Source organism: Chrysemys picta, chromosome 10, assembly GCF_011386835.1.
Source record: "Chrysemys picta bellii isolate R12L10 chromosome 10, ASM1138683v2, whole genome shotgun sequence".
Lineage (NCBI taxonomy): Eukaryota > Metazoa > Chordata > Testudines > Emydidae > Chrysemys > Chrysemys picta.
In genome coordinates, this window is record NC_088800.1 from 49,055,072 (window position 1) to 49,074,638 (window position 19,567).

Here is a 19,567-nt window from a genome sequence, read left to right on the forward strand (position 1 = left end):
AATTTTGTATGTGTAGTTGGGATTGTTTTATAATATGCATTACTTTGAATTTAGCCAGATTGGGCAACAAAATGGCAGATGAAATTCAGTCATGCACTTTAGTGAGATTCTTTGCAGTCAGCTTTGGACTTAACAAGGAATTTTGTATTATCTGCAAATTTTGCCACCTCTCAATTGTACATCCCCTTTTCCAGAACAGCACAGCTCCCACTACAGATCCTTAGGCCCCCCATTTAATTCCCTCCATTGATAACTGATTGTTTATTCCTAGCTGTTGTCTCCTATCTTTTAACCAGTTACTGATCGATGAGAGACTCTTCCCTCTCATCCCATGACAGCTGATTTTCCTTAAGTGCTTTTAGTGAGGGACATCTTCAAAAGCTTTCTGGAAGTCCAGGTACACGCTATGGATGCTTGTTGACACCATCAACGAATTCTAATATGCCTCACCACTCTAACTTTCCATTATTTATTTCAAAGGTAATGGGAAGGTTGGTAGCCTGCTGCTCCTTCCTCCTCAATTTGTAAGTTTTCTGTTGTTTCTCATGAGTGAATTTTGAACTAGACTGTCAGATGATACCTGACTGCTATTTGAGACATGGAAAAGCCTACAAGTGTGACTTGCCAAACCATGCAATTGATCAACACTTCTGCTACATCTTAAGCTAACTTCAGTATGTACACTAGGCACCTGCACTTTTCTGTTGCATTGTCTAGAGCATTAACTTGGATAATGTTTATCTTAAAAGTCAGGAAACGGTACAAAAGTCGGATTTGTTTCTTCTAGAAGAGAAATAAAGAACTCACTGGCAGATTCTGTAGTATGACTTCATCATATAGTTCTGTAACTCTGGTCATTCACCAATAAGGTTGCTTAATCCTTTATGTCAATCTATGGGTTACATCCAGTGTTTGTATTCATTTATCTCCTGCCTATCACTGTATTAAGATTTAATTATCATTGATACAATTTCATAGGTGCACAAGCTCTTACCTAAAAGATTAGCTTAAGAATGTGTTCCACCAAGAGATGAAATATGAAAGCCTGGTCTTACAAGCAGCACAGAGGTACAGTGAAGTTCAGTCTGCAGATGGAATATGGATCCCTGGTTGTTTATACTTTCCAGCTGTGACAAAACATCAACTTTGACAGGGGGCCTGCATAGTTCACCTTAAGTTAATATTTCTTTCCAACTGCCATGCTGTCTAATTTATCTGGAGTTGGATGTGTAATAGTCTACGGGTATGTCTACACTACGAAATTAGGTCAAATTTATAGAAGGCGGTTTTATAGAAATCGGTTGTATACAGCCGATTGTGTGTGTCCCCACATAAAATGGCTCTAAGTGCATCAAGTCGGCGGACTGCGTCCACAGTACCAAGGCTAGCATCGACTTCCGGAGCATTGCACTATGGGTAGCTATCCTACAGTTCTCACAGTCTCTGCCGCCCATTGGAATTCTGGGTTGAGATCCCAATGCCTGAATGATGCAAAACAGTGTCATGGGGGGTTCTGGGTACATGTTGTCAGGCCCCTCCCCCTCCGTCATAGCAACGGCAAACAATCGATTCACACCTTTTTACCTGGGTTACCTGTGCAGACAACATACCATGCCAAGCATGGAGCCCGCTCAGCTCAGTTCACCATCACATGTCATCTGGGTGCCGGCAGACACGGTACTGCATTGCTACACAGCAGCAGCTAATTGCCTTTTGGCAGTACACAGAGCAGTATGACTGGTAGCCTTCATCAGCGATCTGGGTGCTGGCAGACGTGGGGCTGCATTGCTACACAGCAGCAGCCCCTTGCCTTTTGGCAGTAGATGGTGTATTATGACTGGTATCCGTCGTCGTCATACTGCAGTTCGATCAGATGATGGCTGAAACTCCGTATGTCCCCCAGTCATATTGTGCTGCCTTCCCAATGATGATGGCGGCTATCAGTAGTAGTACACTATTTTCTGCCAAGCGCCCAGAAGATGCCGAGGGCTATCAGTCATGCTGCACCGTCGGCTGCCAGCTTAAGATGTAAAAAATAGATTTGTTCTGTATTCATTTGCTTCCCCCTCCCTCCGTGAAATCAACGGCCTGCTAAAGCCAGGGTTTTGAGTTCACTCTTTGGGAGGGACCATTCTGTATGACAGTTGTTTGTGTTTCTCCCTGATGCACAGCCACCTTTGTTGACTTTAATTCCCTGTACCTGTATGCCATGTCATCACTCGCCCCTCCCTCCGTCAGACAATAGTTTCGCGCCTTTTTTCAGACCAGACGCCATAGCACTGGGATCATGGAGCCCGCTCAGATCACCACGGCAATTATGAGCACTATGAACACCACGCGCATTGTCCTGGAGTATATACAGAGCCAGGACATGCCAAAGCAAAACCAGCACCAGCCGATGAGGCGATTGCAGCGCGGTGACGAGAGTGATGAGGAAATTGCCATGGACATAGACCTCACAGAAGGTACAGGCCCCAGCAATGTGCAAATCATGGTGTTACTGTGGCAGGTTCATGCCGTGGAACGCCGATTCTGGGCCCGGGAAACAAGCACAGACTGGTGGGACTGCATCATGTTACAGGTGTGAGACGATTCCCAGTGGCTGCAAAACTTTCGCATACATAAGGGCACTTTCATGGAACTTTGTGACTTGCTTTCCCCTGCCCTGAAGCGCCAGAATACCAGGATGAGAGCAGCCCTCACACTTGAGAAGCGAGTGGCGATAGCCCTGTGGAAGCTTGCAACACCAGACAGCTAGCGGTCAGTCGAGAATCAATTTGGAGTGGGCAAATCTACTGTGGGGGCTGCTGTGATCCAAGTTGCCAGGGCAATCAAAGACCTGGTGATATCAAGGGTAGTGACTCTGGGAAACGTGCAGGCCATAGTGGATGGCTTTGCTGCAATGGGATTCCCAAACTGTGGTGGGGCGATAGACAGAACCCATATCCCTATCTTGTCACCGGAGCACCAAGCCACTGAGTACATAAACTGCCAGGGGTACTTTTCAATGCTGCTGTAAGCCCTGGTGGATCACAAGGGATGTTTCACCAACCTCAATGTGGGATGGCCAGAAAAGGTACATCATGCTCGTGTCTTCAGGCACTCTGCTCTGTTTCGAAAGCTGGAGGAAGGGACTTTCTTCCCACACCAGAAAATAAATGTTGGGGATGTTGAAATGCCTATAGTGATCCTTAGGGACCCAGCCTACCCCTTAATGCCATGGCTTATGAAGCCGTATACAGGCAGCCTGGACAGTAGTCAGGACCTGTTTAACTACAGGCTCAGCAAGTGCTGAATAGTGGTGGAACATGCATTTGGACGTTTAAAAGCACGCTGGCACAGCTTACTGACTCGCTTAGACCTCAGCAAAAAGAATATCCCCACAGCTGCTTGCTGTGCCTTCCACAATATCTGTGAGACTAAGGGGGAAGACAGTTATGGCACGGTGGGAGGTTGAGGCAAATCGCCTGGCCGCTGATTACGTGCAGCCAGATCCCAGGGCTGTTAGAAGAGCACAACAGGGCACGGTGCGCATCAGAGAAGCTTTGAAAACGAGTTTTGTGATTGGCCAGGCTACGGTGTGAAACTTCTGTTTGTTTCTCCTTGATGAACACTCCGCCCTCCCACCCCGTTCACTCTACTTCCCTGTAAAACCAACCACCCCACTCTCCCCTCCCCCCCTTCGAGCACCGCTTGCAGAGGCAATAAAGTCATTGAATTAATAAAGAATGCATGAATGTGAAGTAACAATCACACACTTAGGGGGATAATTGCCAAGGTAGCCCAGGAGGGGTGCGGGAGGAGGGAAGGAAAAGGAGACACCGCAGTTTAAAACTAACTCTTATTGAAGGCCAGCCTTCTGATGCTTGGGCAATCATCTGGGGTGGAGTGACTGGGTAGCCTAAGGCCCCCCCACTGTGTTCTTGGGCGTCTGGGTCAGGAGGCTATGCAACTTGGGGAGGAGGGCTGTTGGTTACACAGGGGCTATAGCGGCAGTCTCTGCTCCTGCTGCCTTTCCTGCAGCTCAACCATATGCTAGAGCCTTCAGTCTGCAAGCTGACGCCACCTATCATCTTCAGCCTGCCACTTGCTCTGTTCATCCCGCGATTCAGCCCGCCACCTCTCCTCTCGTTCATATTGTGCTTTTCTGTAGTCTGACATTGACTGCCTCCACGCATTCTGCTGTGCTCTGTCAGCGTGGGAGGACATCTGGAGCTCCGAGAACATATCAGCCCGAGTCCACCGTTTTCTCCTTCTAATCTTCGCTAGCCTCTGTGAAGGAGAAACATTTGCAGCTGGTGGAGGAGAAGGGAGAGGTCGTTAAAAAAGACATTTTAGAGAATAATGGGTACACGTTAAATTTTGCTGTTCACATTACACAGTACATGTGCTTTCGTTACAAGGTCGCATTTTTCCTCTTATATTGAGGGCCTGCCGGTTTGGTGTGAGAGATCACTCACGCAGTGCCAGGCAACAGATTTCGGCTAGCAGGCAGCCATGGTAAGCCACAGTCTTTTGGCTTTTTTAACCTTCTTAACATGTGGGAATGGTTTCAAACAGTAGCGCCCTCATTTCCCATACCAAGCACCCCTTGGGTTGGCCATTTAAAATGGGTTTGCAATGTAAAAGGAGGGGCTGCGGTTTCCAGGTTAACATGCAGCACAAACCCAACAATCTCCTCCCTCCCTCCCACACCCAATTCTCTGGGATGATCACTTCACCCCTCCCCATACCGCATGGCTAACAGCGGGGAACATTTCTGTTCAGCCGAGCAGGAACGGGCACCTCTGAATGTCCCCTTAATAAAATCACCCTATTTCAACCAGGTAACCGTGAATGATATCACTCTCCTGAGGATAACAAAAGGGTGAAGGAATGGATGTTGTCTGCCTGCCAGCAAACACCGGGACCATACGCTGCCATGCTTTGTTATGCAATGATTCCAGACTACGTGCTACTGGCCTGGCGTGATAAAGTGTCCTACCATGGCGGACGGGATAAGGCAGCCCTCCCCAGAAACCTTTTGCAAAGGCTTTGCGAGTACATGAAGGAGAGCTTTCTGGAGATGTCCCTGGAGGATTTCCGCTCCATCCCCATACACGTTAACAGACTTTTCCAGTAGCTGTACTGACCGCGATTGCCAGGGCAAATTAATCATTAAACATGCTTGCTTTTAAACCCTGTGTAATATTTACAAAGGTACACTCACCAGAGGTCCCCTGTGTGCCCTCAGGATCTGGGAGCACGCCTTGGGTGAGTTCGGGGGTTACTGGCTCCAGGTGCACGGTGATAAACATCTTCTGGCTGTTGGGGAAACCGGTTTCTCCGCTTCCTTGCTGCTGTGAGCTATCTTCCTCGTACCCCGAACCCGCTTCCCTGTTGCGTGTTTCTCCATTGACTGAGTCATAGCACACGGTTGGGGTAGTAGTGGCTGCACCCCCTAGGATCGCATGCTGCTCCGCGTAGAAGCGGCATGTTTGCGGCTCTGCCCCGGACCTTCCGTTTGCCTCTCTGGCTTTGTGGTAGGCTTGCCTTAGCTCCTTAATTTTCATGCAGCACTGCTGTGCGTCCCTGTTATGGCCTCTGTCCTTCATGGCCTTTGAGACCTTTTCTAATATTTTGCCATTTCGTTTACTGCTACGGAGTTTAGCTAGCACGGATTCATCTCCCCATATGGCGAGCAGATCCCCTACCTCCCGTTCGGTCCATGCTGGAGCTCTTTCGCCATCCTGGGACTCCATCATGGTCACCTGTGCTCTCCTCGTTGGGCAAACAGGAAATGAAATTCAAAAGTTCGCGGGGCTTTTCCTGTCTACCTGGTCAGTGCATCACAATGAAGCACTGTGGGATAGCTCCCAGAGGCCAATAACGTCGAATTCTGTCCACACTACCCCAAATCCGACCCGCAAAGGCTGATTTTAGCACTAATCCCCTCAGAGGTGGAGTAAAGAAACCGGTTTAAAGGGCTTCGTCGTGTGAACGTGTCCAGGCTTAATTCGAATTAACGCTGCTAAATTCGACCTAAACTCGTAGTGTAGACCAGGCCTGAGTATCTAGTCTACAGAACAAAAGCAGCTAGATATATAAGGACAGTTTTATGCACTTACATTTGTTTCAATAGGGAAAAGGCTTACAGCTATGAATTTTCACAAATATGGATCAATTTCTAGGGACAAGTGTAGATGCTCAATAGCAAAGCAATTAAAGGCAAATCCAGACAGTTTCAAAGTTTATGGAAAGGGGCTTAAACAGCAGAAAATGCATCTAAACACAGCCTGTTGGAAGCTGCTGAACTTTCATTTTTGTATCCATCACAGGGGAAGCTAGTGTAGATTCTGATTCCAGGCATGCTCTAGGCTACAGTGCTTCCGCAACATGTCAGAGGATGGAGTACCTTTAAAATTAACTGTGGTAGGAAGTAGGTGTTTGAGAAGGCTCATTATATTACACAAGAAATGTTATATGGAATTTGATCACAGGCTAAAGTGTTTGCTATAGACTAGAACAGTGACTTATTTACAGGAGTACCCAGCTACACACAGTGAAGTAACAAAATATGGTGGTTTATTGAGAAGTCCATGATTTAACCATTAATACAAGTTCCATTCCCCTTTTGCCCCTGTGTGGAGAAGAAAAGAAAGAAAAAAAAACCACAGCGTCCTTATCAAACTTAGACTTGAGACACTGAGCAGAGTGTATGCCAATGAGGGAAATGCTAGCTAACACATGCAGACAGAAGTCCATAGTAGTTTAAGACTTAGCTGGAAACTGCTGTTTAAAACAGTATTTCAGCTCCTGTTAGTCTATAAGATATCAAGCTTTGAATCTAAGCTCACTGACTTGCCCACAGATAAACCCTTCAATACAAAAGCTGAAGGCAGAAGGGCAGACTGGTTGGCCTTTCCTACCTGCTAACCCCTGGAAAAGCCTAGCTCATACTGGAAAGGAAAGTAAAACACTAACAAGGCAGAAGGGGACAGGAGATCCCTTACAAAATAGGAATAGCAACTAGGAAACTGCTATAATGGGGGAATATGAATCTAAAACAGATTGGGATATCACTCCCTCAATCCTGATCATCATCGTCATACAGTTAGAGGCAGCCAGCAGCAGGAGTGCCAGGCCTCCTGTGGAAGAGGCACAGGAGGCAATAAGATTCCTGCCACTTCCACCCTATAAAAAGGGATTTTCACTTCCATAACTTAAAAGGCAGCTGCGAGTCTCTGTGGTACAGTCAGTCATTCATCTTTGCTGGGCACTTTAACAATCATTATGACCTCTAAGCTGTTGTACCACCTAGCTAAGAGACAGCTCTTCTGAATAGTTTGTCACAGAAATAGTTTTCAGTGAACCTAGGCTAGAAGAGCTACTGGTATGTGGAGCCATTGTGTAGATAAGGCCACTTGGTCTTTGGTGTACCTGAACTCCTGTATGTAATGAGTTAGATAGTTAAAAAAAAAAAAAAATCACTACAGGTGGCCAACAGTCTAAGCACCTAGTGTTATCCAAAGAATCAGTATTTGATATGTATGAGGAAAGTCCAGTTAGAATTAACAACTGAAATTTGAGAGCCCTCCTTCAACCCCCCCCCCAAACCTAATTAGAGAAAACAATGCACATTCTTGCAAACATAATTCAAAACAGCCACTGTGCCAGAAGACTATTGCAGTGATCCCTAGACTGTCCCAAGCAGATGAACAGGGATTAACAGTCTTGAAATAGCTACAAGAGTATTTGTGGATGAGCAACTTGGATTGTCCACACTACCAAGGAATAACTAAGGCAGTCAAAGGCAATCCATGGCTAACAAAACAGAGGTTTCACTAATAGAATCAGCATAGAAACAAAAAACAAAGCTACTGGAGGATACAAGCAGAACAGTCCATTATTTCTCCAAGACAGAGCAGGGGGGGGACCCTGCAGAAGCTAACGCATCGGTACATGAGGGCTTTTAGAGGTTGGTGATGAGACATTAAAGCTGGCTCACTAGAGATCTCCTGTGACAGCTTCCAGAATCTAATTATACACTACTGTAGTTTGTCAGAGTTCTTTCAATAGATGCAACTGTGTGTACCCAAATCACTGCCCTCCCTACCAGGAAAGCTGGAGGCACCCTTGCATGACATCAGTGAAATAAGATCTTTCCAGGAGTGCCTGGATGAGACAGTACACTAAACTATAATTTTTCTCTTTGTCTAGTGAATATCAGCACAGACTATTACTGAAGTGCTCCAAAAGTTTACACAACTTGATGGCTTGCGAGACTGCCACAGAAGAATGAGAGTTTTAACATAATAAACCTGGGGAGGAAGCCTTTTCTTATGGCCAAGTAGAACTCTTGAGAACCCAGCACCACCACTTAGAATGGAGCATGTTTATATTAAAATGGTTGTAGATCAATTTTTAGCTTCTTAAGGTTAGGATACACTGCCTAGGAGAGCATTAGTTCCTGTTAGGCTCAATTGGACAGATGCCAGGCCTGGCATCCAAGGTCCCCATCCACTGGGATGGAATTTCACCATACTGACTGTACCGAAATGCTTCGGTCCAAGAGTCTGAGCTACTAACTGGCTGAAAGCTTAAGAGTATTTTTTTTAAATTGCCCACCACAAAGGGTCACTCCTCTTGCACCTATCTAAGCTACTGTCCCGCCGAATCCTGCACTGTCTAGCACATAAGAGTCTTCAGTTATTTCCATAAGTACCATAACTAACATGTTTTACAGAAGTCTTGAACATCAAGATGTCCTGCATTTGGATTAGATGAGTCACTAAAGTCCCCGTCCTCCTGCCTAAAGCATCTGTCCCCATACAAGTGTCTGAAAACAAACCTCAGGACCCATAGATAAAGTTTCTGTGCTGACTCCATTAGTGAAAGTGAATGTTCCTAATAGAATGCAATGCTGGATTTGCCACCAGGAGGATTGAGGACTTTGTTGTGGGACCGTGGCCTTGGTCCCAATCTGGGTTCATGATCATCTATCTTGGGGCCTGGCTCATCTTTCCCAAGATCTCTCTTCTCGCCTGTGTCTTCCATCTGTGGTTTGTTGTTTTCTGTAGCTGTGTGATGACAAGGGAGGTTAGAATGGTTACACTGCAGTGCAATAACATTACCTTTTATACACATCTTCAATAGTCTGTACATTCTTCCCTCCTTCCAACCCCCACATCCTTCCACGGCTCTGAACTCTCTCTCTCTCTACCCCTGCACTTTTCCTGCTCAAGGCCTACTTCTTGCAAGACTCTCCTATCTTGTTCTCACCAATTATTTATTCCCCCCTTTAGACATCTTAGGTCATTACTTATTCTGTAGAGTGCTGTGTAAGATTATTGTCAACATTTTACAGTATATATCACACACTTATTACTGATAGTGTGCCAACCCATAAATGCTATGCCCTGCCAGGTAGGAGCTTCGAGCTCACAAGTACAGCATACATTATGTTCTCACCTAGCAGAGAGTAATGGAGCAATAATGTATTCTGGGAAAATCAGTTACTCCATAGCTACAAAAAGAAGAACAGGAGTACTTGTGGCACCTTAGAGACTAACAAATTTATTAGCGCATAAGCTTTCGTGGACTACAGCCCACTTCTTCGGATGCATATAGAATGGAACATATATTGAGGAGATATATATACACACATACAGAGAGCATAAACAGGTGGGAGTTGTCTTACCAACTCTGAGAGGCCAATTAATTAAGAGAAAAAAAACACTTTTGAAGTGATAATCAAGCTAGCCCAGTACAGACAGTTAAGAAGTGTGAGAATACTTACAAGGGGAGATAGATTCAATGTTTGTAATGGCTCAGCCATTCCCAGTCCTTATTCAAACCGGAGTTGATTGTGTCTAGTTTGCATATCAATTCTAGCTCAGCAGTCTCTTGTTGGAGTCTGTTTTTGAAGTTTTTCTGTTGTAATATAGCCACCCGCAGGTCTGTCACTGAATGACCAGGCAGGTTAAAGTGTTCTCCCACTGGTTTTTGAGTATTTTGATTCCTGATGTCAGATTTGTGTCCATTAATTCTTTTGCGTAGAGACTGTCCGGTTTGGCCCATGTACATGGCAGAGGGGCATTGCTGGCATATATCACATTGGTAGATGTGCAGGTGAACCAGCCCCTGATGGTATGGCTGATGTGATTAGGTCCTATGATGATGTCATTTGAATAGATATGTGGACAGAGTTGGCATCGGGGTTTGTTACAAGGATAGGTTCCTGGGTTAGTGGTTTTGTTCAGTGATGTGTGGTTGCTGGTGAGTATTGGTGGAGAAGTGGGCTGTAGTCCACGAAAGCTTATGCGCTAATAAATTTGTTAGTCTCTAAGGTGCCACAAGTACTCCTGTTCTTCTTTTTGCGGATACAGACTAACACGGCTGCTACTCTGAAACCTGTCCATAGCTACAGTTAAGGAAGGCCAAAATTACAAGCTATGAATGCGGGAGAAGGAGGAACAGTTTACCACGATATTTTATATATCATAAATAATTGCACATTCCCCCACTTAAATAAGGAGATCATTCCGCTCAAGATTCAGATACATTACACGAATAGCTCAACTGCTTGAGAGAGCTGCAGAAATGGGAGTTACATCTCAATTTGTTCAGTTAACGTGTGTCCTTGCTGCTTCAGAATGAGATGGGCCAAGTTGGCCCACCACATTCTAAGGGCTTGGGCTTAAGTACAAAAATAGTCTCCTATAAAAAACAGACAGACCATCTAGGAGGGCAGGTATCAAGGAACACACTTCCCGTATCTAGATATCAGCCTAGCATAGGGCCCACTTTCGATACCCTACCTAAAGTGACCCAGCTTAATAGAAGAAGTTGGATGGTTATTTCAGGATCACTTCCTATCATGTAACTGATACTGAAAGTCTGCCTGCCCAGTTTGAAGTTCTATAGCCATGACCTTGCTTGACTGTGTTGTCCTGAAAACCAGGATTAGTCTGGTTTATTCTTCCTCTTTGCATACACAGGCCAAAATACTCTTCACAGCATCTCAGAGAAAGAGGTTTCTCTTGCCTTACCTTTCAGTTCCTTTGAAGCATCTCCTGCCTCTTGTAAGACAATGTGATCCTGCAATAAAAATCAGAACTGTTTTAGGGCTTCATAGGCTATAGGTCAACTACTACTCCACTGCAAGCTTTTCTTAAATCTTAGACCTAAAGGATCCTTTACACCAAGACCATGTAATTTCTGCATTAAGAGCCAAATGCTGCAGCTTGCTCTCCATGAAGCCTCCTGCAATGGCATTGTGAAAGCAACTGTAGCATCAAGTTCTTTAAGGAGACAGTGATCCCTGTGACGGATTTGGTCACAGAGATGCCCTTGGGACTGTCACCGGATGTGCTGAGACTACCTCTGAGCCAGTTTTCTCTGCCAGTTTGGGCCTTCAGAACCCTGCCTCGTTGAGCCAGACACGAAAGCCTGCTGCAACACAGATGCAGGGTCTGAACCACACCCCCAAAGCTGCAGACTTAACTCAAAACAGCTTAAGAAGTGCTCCTGTCTCCAGCACCCAGACACCCAGCTCCCAATGGGATCCAAACCCCAAATAAATCCGTTTTACTCTGTATAAAGCTTTATAATGGGTAAACTCAAATTCTCCGCCCTCTATAACCCTGATAGAGAGATATGCACAGCTGTTTGCTCCCCCAGGTATTAACACAGTAATTAACAAAAAAGTGATTTTATTAAGTATAAAAAGTAGGATTTAAGTGGTTTCAAGTAATAACTTACTTTGTTCTGTCGGTTACCAAGCCAAATCAAACACACAAGTCTAAGCCTAATACATTAAGAAACTGAATACAGGTAAATCTCACCCTTGGAGATGTTCCAATAAGCTTCTTTCACAGACTGGACTCCTTCCTAGTCTGGGCCCAATCCTTTTCAGGCCAACATTGTAGTTTATGGCTCGGGTCCAGCAATCACTCACACCCCCGCAGTTACTGTCCTTTGTTCCAGTTTCTTTCAGGCATCAGTTTGGAGTGGAGAGGCCATCTCTTGAGCCAGCTGACGACAAAATGGAGAGGCCTCCAGGGCCTTTTATATTCTCTCTCGTGGGTGGAAACCCCTTGGTTCTTCTGTGCAAAATCACAGCAACAAGATGGAGTTTGTAGCCACCTGGGCAAATCACATGTCCATGAATGATTCAGCTTTTTGCAGGCCGACGCCATGGTTTACATGTTAGTTTGAATGTTCCCAGGAAAGCTCAGATGTGGATTGGCATCTCCCAAAGTCCATTGTCAGTTAAGTGTTTCCTGATGGGACTATTCTGAGTAATTGCCCATTCTCAAGAAGCTGACCAAATGCTTCACTGATGCTACTTAGAATCAAACATTGAGATACAAGTACATAGCCAATATTCATAACTTCAAACATAAAAATGATACAGTCAGAATAACCATAACTAGCAAATTACAACCTTTTCATAGACACCTTACTTGACCTCCTTTGTACAGGATTTGGTGCAACTCTAGGACCTTGGTTGCAACAATGATAACAGTCACAGTTCATGTCAATAATGTCACACCCTCCTCCTGAACTTACTGCCAGAGACTTGGACACTGTCCATGGCATAGGCAGTACTTGTAAAATCCCTGTTTGTCTCTTGTCACACATTCTCCCAGTACATTTAAACCCTATGCTGTTATTTACAGGTGTTCTAGCAAGGTTTGGGGTCCCTGGTCCCCAGGTGCCTGAAAACATGTTGGGGTGTAGTATTGTTAACAGAATGCAGATCACAATATCTGTTAAAGGGTAGGTGTCTTGGCATTTAGCCACCAATGCCATGAGGCGGGGTGCCTCAGTTTCCCCTTCCACACAGCAGCATAGACCTGTTATGCTTTTGCTGCTGTGCCAAGCTTCCAGCCTGTTTACAGGTATAAGCTGAAAAGCAACATGCTTATGGGACTGTCTAGTCACCATCCCTAGCATGTACAAAAGTTTCCCCCATAAATCAGGTATGTCACACATCTTTAAAGGGTTTACCATTAGTATTAACTCCTTTGTCTTGACCCCTAGATGAAGTAGCAAAAGATGCAAGATTAACAGCAAATCTATGGCAGACAGGCTCTGTTCACACAATTTAGCTTGTTCAGTGTCTATTGCATTTCCCAATTCTTGTGTGTACCATGGTAGGGGTTTAGACAGAGTCTCCTGTCTCTTTGGAGAAGGCTCCCAATTCAGGCATGGGTTTGAGGATTTGGCAAGGAAATGGGTGCTCTGCGACCATGCCTACCCTCTGTTCCTCCCTTGGGAATTTCTTTGGGTTGTACCCCACCCCCTTGTGAAGCTTCCAAAATGCAAAGTTTTTCTTCCCCCAGCCTTGAAGAGACAATGTTATCTTTTACAAGGGTAGCAGGAACAACGTTCTCTAATGGAGTGCTTTGGATTAGTAAGATCCCCTCTTTGTTCCCAACAGGTCAGCTGGGTGGACTCTCCCCTCCAGGAGATCTAACACCCAGTCTTCTCTCAAAACCTGATCCATAGGTGAGGGGTCTGGCATTTTAGATGCAGATCCTTCACCCTCCTCCTGGTGAAAAACCTTCCTACAAAACGTGGGCAGACCCTCCTGTCCCCCCCTCACCTTCTGTCTGGACTTCCCTCTCTGGGCTCCCCTCTGAGGCTGACACTTCTGTGTCCCCCAGAAGGGAAGGTGACCCTGATCCAGCTGTGGGCTCACAGCTACCAGCTATGACAGACCCTTCACTGGCCAGCAAAATCCCCCGCTTTCACTCAGGTTGGGCTTGCTTCCAGCTACAGAGTCCTTGGGGTCTCTTCCCACCACAGCGGTTGTCAGAACCCAAACCTCCATCTCTGGGATACATGTGTCTGCACCGAAGGGCAGGCCCTGTCCCCTGCTGACCTGCAACTTCCGGCAGTCAGCAACTGGGAACATCTCCCTTTTACAAGGTGGAACATCCCTCTCCCCTAAGGAGATGATTACAGGACTGGAGCTGGCTTTATCCAGCCCTTCCCACAGGGACCAGCCTTGAGCACCGGGGCGACAGGAACTGGTTATGACCATCCCAGAGCTACATTCTCCACTGCTACAGAGGAATTAAAGAGACACTCTCCTATTCCCCCAGAAGCATTTGTGACTTTAGCCTCCCCTCTGGGGCTTTCAGCACAAAATTCCTTCTTGCTGCTAACAAACCCTGGGACAGATTCTGCCACAAAGAATTCATCTCCCAGTAGAAACGGTACAAAATTGTGCCTCTGCTGCAACAGTCAGTTCAGCCTGCAAATCACCAGTTTCCATGTGTACTTTAGCTAAAGTTGCAAGGACTTTGTAACCTCCCACCAATTCTAATTCTGCCATTTCCCCTGGTAACAAATCCTGGATCAGGTACCTTCTGACCACAGAAATTTCTGCACTCTCCATCCTTGGAGCACTTTGCCATTAAGTTTAACAGCATGCATATGCTCACTGCTTGTTTGTGTAGAAGCAACCTTTACAACTCCTGTGTGGAAAGAGGCAGCAGCCTGGGATACCCCTGTGCTCTGAGAGGCAGCAGCTTCAGACGTTTATTCCTCAGATGTTCAGTGGACTTACCACGATAGCACCTTTTGGGCTCCTCTGCTTGTACAGGAGATTTGGGACGAATAACAGGGAGGTGAACACCCAGCCTCCTTTTTCCCCAGGGGTAAAATGGTGATTCTGCTTTCCACCAATCCTGTAGCCCTCTGCCAGTGGCTTCTGTTTAATTGCAGCTTGTGACTGCTCGTAAGAGTCTTCAAACTCAGCTAATTCCCCCACTGCATTCACCTTTCTGTCCCACAAATACTGTTTTACATCATCACCGCACATATTCAGGAACTGTTCCTGAGTATTTAAATCACACATTTCTTCAAAACATTTAATGCCTTTCCCCCCCCCCCACCTACTTGTCCAACAAATCTCTCATTTTATTTACACAAGCCACATTACTTAATCCAGATCTCCTCTTAAGACTCTGGAATTTAACCCTGTAGGTTTCAAGTGTAATCTGAAACTATTTCAAAACCAGTTCCTTAAATTTACCATAGTTTGAAGCATCATCAATAGGCATCTTATTGAATACGTCCAGAGCTAGTCAATTTTGCAACCACAGTGGTCATTTTTTGATCTTCAGAAATCACATGGAGGGTGCACAGTCTCTTAAAGGTGATGAAATATTCAGCAAGATCACTGGATTCATCATACTGCCGACATAACCGCTCCCATTTATGGATTTTTGGGGAAGTGGAGCCAGCTGCTTAAGGGTTCTGTCTCTTCCACTACATTACAGCCAGTTCATGCTTCTGGGTCTCAATTTGGGCCTGTATTTCTCTGGTTTTTTAACTCCAGGGCAGCTCAATTTGAGCCTGTTTCTGGGTCTCCGTGGTTTCCCTGGCTGCAGCTGCTTCTTTGAGCCTCATTTCTGCCTGCCACATTTGAAACTCACGGTCCTTTGGCTTTTCTTCCGCTTCCAGTCTGGCCAGCTCTAGTTTTGTAGCTGCCTCACTGGTAGTCATTTTCCTGTTTTCTTGAGCTTATTTCCCTCACCCAAAATAAACAAAAAGATAACAAACCAGTAGCCACTTCGTCTGTTCTCCGGCCACCACACTTAAAACTCACTTAAAATCGCTACCAGTGTCTCACAGCAATCAGCTGTGCACAAATCCTGCCGACTATGCCACTGTGACAGGTTTGGTCACAGAGACCCCCTTTTGACTGTCACCTGATGTGCTGAGACTACCTCTGAGCCTGTTTTCTCTGCCAGTTTGGGCCTTTAGAACTCTGCCTTGTTGAGCCAGACATGCAAGCCTGCTGCAACACAGACCCAGGGTCTGAATCACACCCCCAAAGCTGCAGACTTAACTCAAAACAGCTTAAGAAGTGCTCCTGTCTCCAGCACGCAGCTCCCAATGGGATCCAAACCCCAAATAAATCTGCTTTACTCTGTATAAAGCTTTATAGAGGGTAAACTCACATTCTCCGCCCTCTATAACACTAATAGAGATATGCACAGCTGTTTGCTCCCCCAGGTATTTATTAATTAACAGAGTAAGTAATTAACAAAAGTGATTTTATTAAGTATAAAAAGTAGGATTTAAGTGGTTTCAAGTAATAACTTACTTTGTTCTGTCTGTTACCAAGCCAAATTAAACACACAAGTCTAAGCCTAATACATTAAGAAACTGAATACAGTACTCTGAGATGTTCCAATAAGCTTCTTTCACAGACTGGACTCCTTCCTAGTCTGAGCCCAATCCTTTTCAGGCCAACGTTGTAGTTTATGGCTTGGGTCCAGCAATCACTCATACACCTGTAGTTACTGTCCTTTGTTCCAGTTTCTTTAAGGCATCTCTTTGGAGTGGAGAGGCCATCTCTTGAGCCAGCTGAAGACAAAATGGAGAGGCTTTCAGGGCCTTTTATATTCTCTCCCTTTTGTTCTTCTGTGCAAAATCACAGCAACAAGATGGAGTTTGTAGCCACCTGGGCAAGTCACATGTCCATGAATGATTCAGCTTTTTGCAGGCCGACTCCATTGTTTACATGTTAGTTTGAACGTTCCCAGGAAAGCTCAGATGTGGATTGGCGTCTCCCAAAGTCCATTGTCAGTTAAGTGTTTCCTGATAGGACTATTCTGAGTAATTGCCCATTCTCAAGAAGCTGACCCAATGCTTCACTGATGTTACTTAGAATCAAACATTGAGATACAAGTACATAGCCAATATTCATAATTTCAAATATAAAAATGATACAGACAGCATAATCATAACTAGCAAATTACAACCTTTCCATAGACACCTTACTTGACCTCCTGTATGTCGTACCAAGACAACTCACAGAAGCAAGATACAACAATAGTCCATTAGATCCTTAAGACTTTCTACCCTTGGATCTATATCCATTCTAGACTATTATTTTGCAAGACTCTTTCTACAAGTACCCACTGGCACCGAAAAATAGCAGGAAGTGTTCAGACCCAGAACAGCAAGCTCTTCAGTGCTCCAGTGGGTGTCTCAGCAATAAACGCATGCTCAGTGAAGTATCCAGAGTAGTTTGAATTACTGCGTCAGATGAGCTTAAGGACAGTTTTCACCCACCCTCCCTGACCCATTTTCAGATTTAGGAATCAGCTGTGATGACCAAGCATGGCTTCAAAGGATCTCCTCACACCAAGACTGCTGTAGTCAAGTCAATACAATTCATTAAAGTGCCTAGTACAACAAATCGTTATGGTTCCACCGTTTCTATGATAGTTTCACCCCCAGCAGAAAGGGCTGGCATGAAAATGACATTAAAAAGATTTTTTACTTTTAACCCCCTCTTTAAAGACAGGATCACATTACCCAACAGTGTAAATTCTCTGAAGCGAGTACTCAAGCATTTCTCAATCGTTGAGGTGTGAGCTTAAAGTAGGTTGCAAGAGGACACACATACTGGGCTACATGCTCTGAGGGTGAGCAACTGACTAGAATTCTACCTAAAACCCAACAGAATGATTTCATCCCCCTCCCCTTGCTGCTCCCACGGCATCCCTGCTCTATCCCAAATTACAATGGTCCATGCAGCCCTCCCCACATCCAGCGCTAAGTTCCAGGGCTGGGTGAAATTGTGTTTCTAGAGAGTGGAGCCAACTTCACAGCAGTGCTACCCCAGAGCTATCCAATGCAGAGGGTAGGAAGAAAAGCAAAACACACCTCCTCTAAAGTAACACCAGACCCCTGAGCAGGCATACACTCAGCCCTCAAAATTCTCAGTTTCTTCCTATGACCCAAATCCCAGAATCCCTTGGAGTCAATACTGGCAGGACTGCATAAGAGGTTGGGACAAAGAATATTACTTCTGACTCCTGCCTCAAGTTTAGTTCTATGTTCTTAAATTAGATTCTAGTAACATTGGTCAACTAGAACTTTAGAAGCAATAAAGCTACCACCATCAGTTTCTCTTCAGCAGAAATTTTAGTGGAGCACAGATTCCATTAACACTACTGCTTAATAGATAGTATGTTTCCAAGACTCTCCACTTGTCAAGAACTTTGCCAGTATGATGGCTGACTCACTCAGTGGTGCAGTTTCAACTTAAGGAAAAAGAGTTAACCAGCCAAGATGCAGGAGCCAATCTACTATGCAAGAACATGGTACATAAGTGGCAAATATTTACATTCTTGCTTCCCCCCAGAAGAATGTTTGCTCATAGTTATGACCTTGTATCTAATGTGATTATACAGCCAAGTAAATTGCCACATAGTAGTCCTATGACTGCCACAACTGTGCACCAGAATCTAAGCTTCTGTACACAAAAACAAGTCTCTGACCATTGTTGTTGAGAACCTCAAAAATGAAAATATAAACCAATATATTGACATGTGTTTGAATCTGCAGATAGTGTGAAATAAGGGGGTGTTGGGACTAAAGCTTAATGGAGGGTAAGGCTGACATTAAAATTAGCTATTTCATTGCTGATCATTTTAATAGAAAGTCAAGTGAATGTTGTTGTTTATATTGAGATGGGATGCAGAAGGCAGCTAGTTTATGTCAAGCCTTGTGAAGGTGAATAGTAAGGAATTCAGCACCTCCCAAATTTGAAGTCAGCACCCCCCTTGAAAAAGCAGCAAGGAGATCCATCCCCTTCCAATTCAAAAAGCCTGAAATGCCTCCTGGTTGTCAGAAGACAGCCTCCTACACCTTATCTGGATGACAGAAGCACCAGTTCTCCTGTATCCAACTGCAAAAGCTTTCGGCTTCCCCCTCATACCTCCACAGTGCAACTGTATATTTTTACGTACAAAAATCTGCAACACACTGAGAACTGATGCAGCATAAGTGAGTTTACTATCAAAAGTAACAAGGGGTCCTTGACTAGAAGAGGGTTGTGGAGGCAGTGCTGACTAATTTGGGGTTTCCTGAGGCATAATGTAGGATTAACATGCCACATAGTACATAGGAGCCTTGTTCAGAACATTAACTCTACCAGATTATAGCAAGCCCTCTTAGCAATTTTTTTTAAACCATTTTCACAGCCACAGCAGTACAAATACCTTGGGTTTGTTTGGGTGTGCTCGAACAGGGCTGGCAGGTACTGGAGACCCAAAGATATCACTTGTCTTCCCACCAGGCGGATTCATGCGTTGACGAGACTGGACAGGGCTAGGATCCTCAAAGATACCACTTCCTTTCCCCCCTGCAAGGTAATTAACAGTTACTTGGAAAAGGGTTTTAACTGTTTTGCATTCTTCCCTTATAACTTTCTTTAAAACGTTAACTAAGATGGGATTAAAAACAGTCAAATATCCAAGTTTGAGGTTTTCGGTATCACTAACTGAATCTGTACCTTAAGTCCAGAAATCCTAGAATTTTGCTTACCTGAAAATACTTAAGACTTTTGTCACCAGAATTCAGAAAAATCTTGGATTTACATCTGTTAGAGCTGACGTAGTTTCTTTGTGTATGTCACCATTTCAGCTGGAAAAGTCTCTGGAATGGATCCTCCAAGTGTCTCTCTCCCCCCTGCCCACCTCCCCAACACTACATGGTGGCTACATTAGGAAAGAGATCTCCAATTCTCTAGTAGGATTGGGCAACCTGGTGG

At 44.9% G+C, this 19,567-nt stretch overlaps 1 protein-coding gene across 2 annotated transcripts in view; it reads right to left on the reverse strand.

The window, feature by feature from the left end:
• Nucleotides 1-6,542: 6,542 nt before the first annotated feature.
• JPT2 (Jupiter microtubule associated homolog 2) overlaps nt 6,543-19,567 on the reverse strand; it is a 32,080-nt gene continuing 19,055 nt past the window's right edge. For both annotated transcript variants that reach the window (XM_005294389.5, XM_024110547.3), the window contains exons 3-5: nt 19,017-19,159; nt 11,031-11,079; nt 6,543-9,059 (exon numbers count right to left, since the gene is read on the reverse strand). In XM_005294389.5, coding sequence (XP_005294446.1) covers nt 8,887-9,059; nt 11,031-11,079; nt 19,017-19,159 — 365 coding nt within the window. In that variant the 3' untranslated portion in view covers nt 6,543-8,886. The remainder of the gene's footprint in view (nt 9,060-11,030; nt 11,080-19,016; nt 19,160-19,567) is intronic.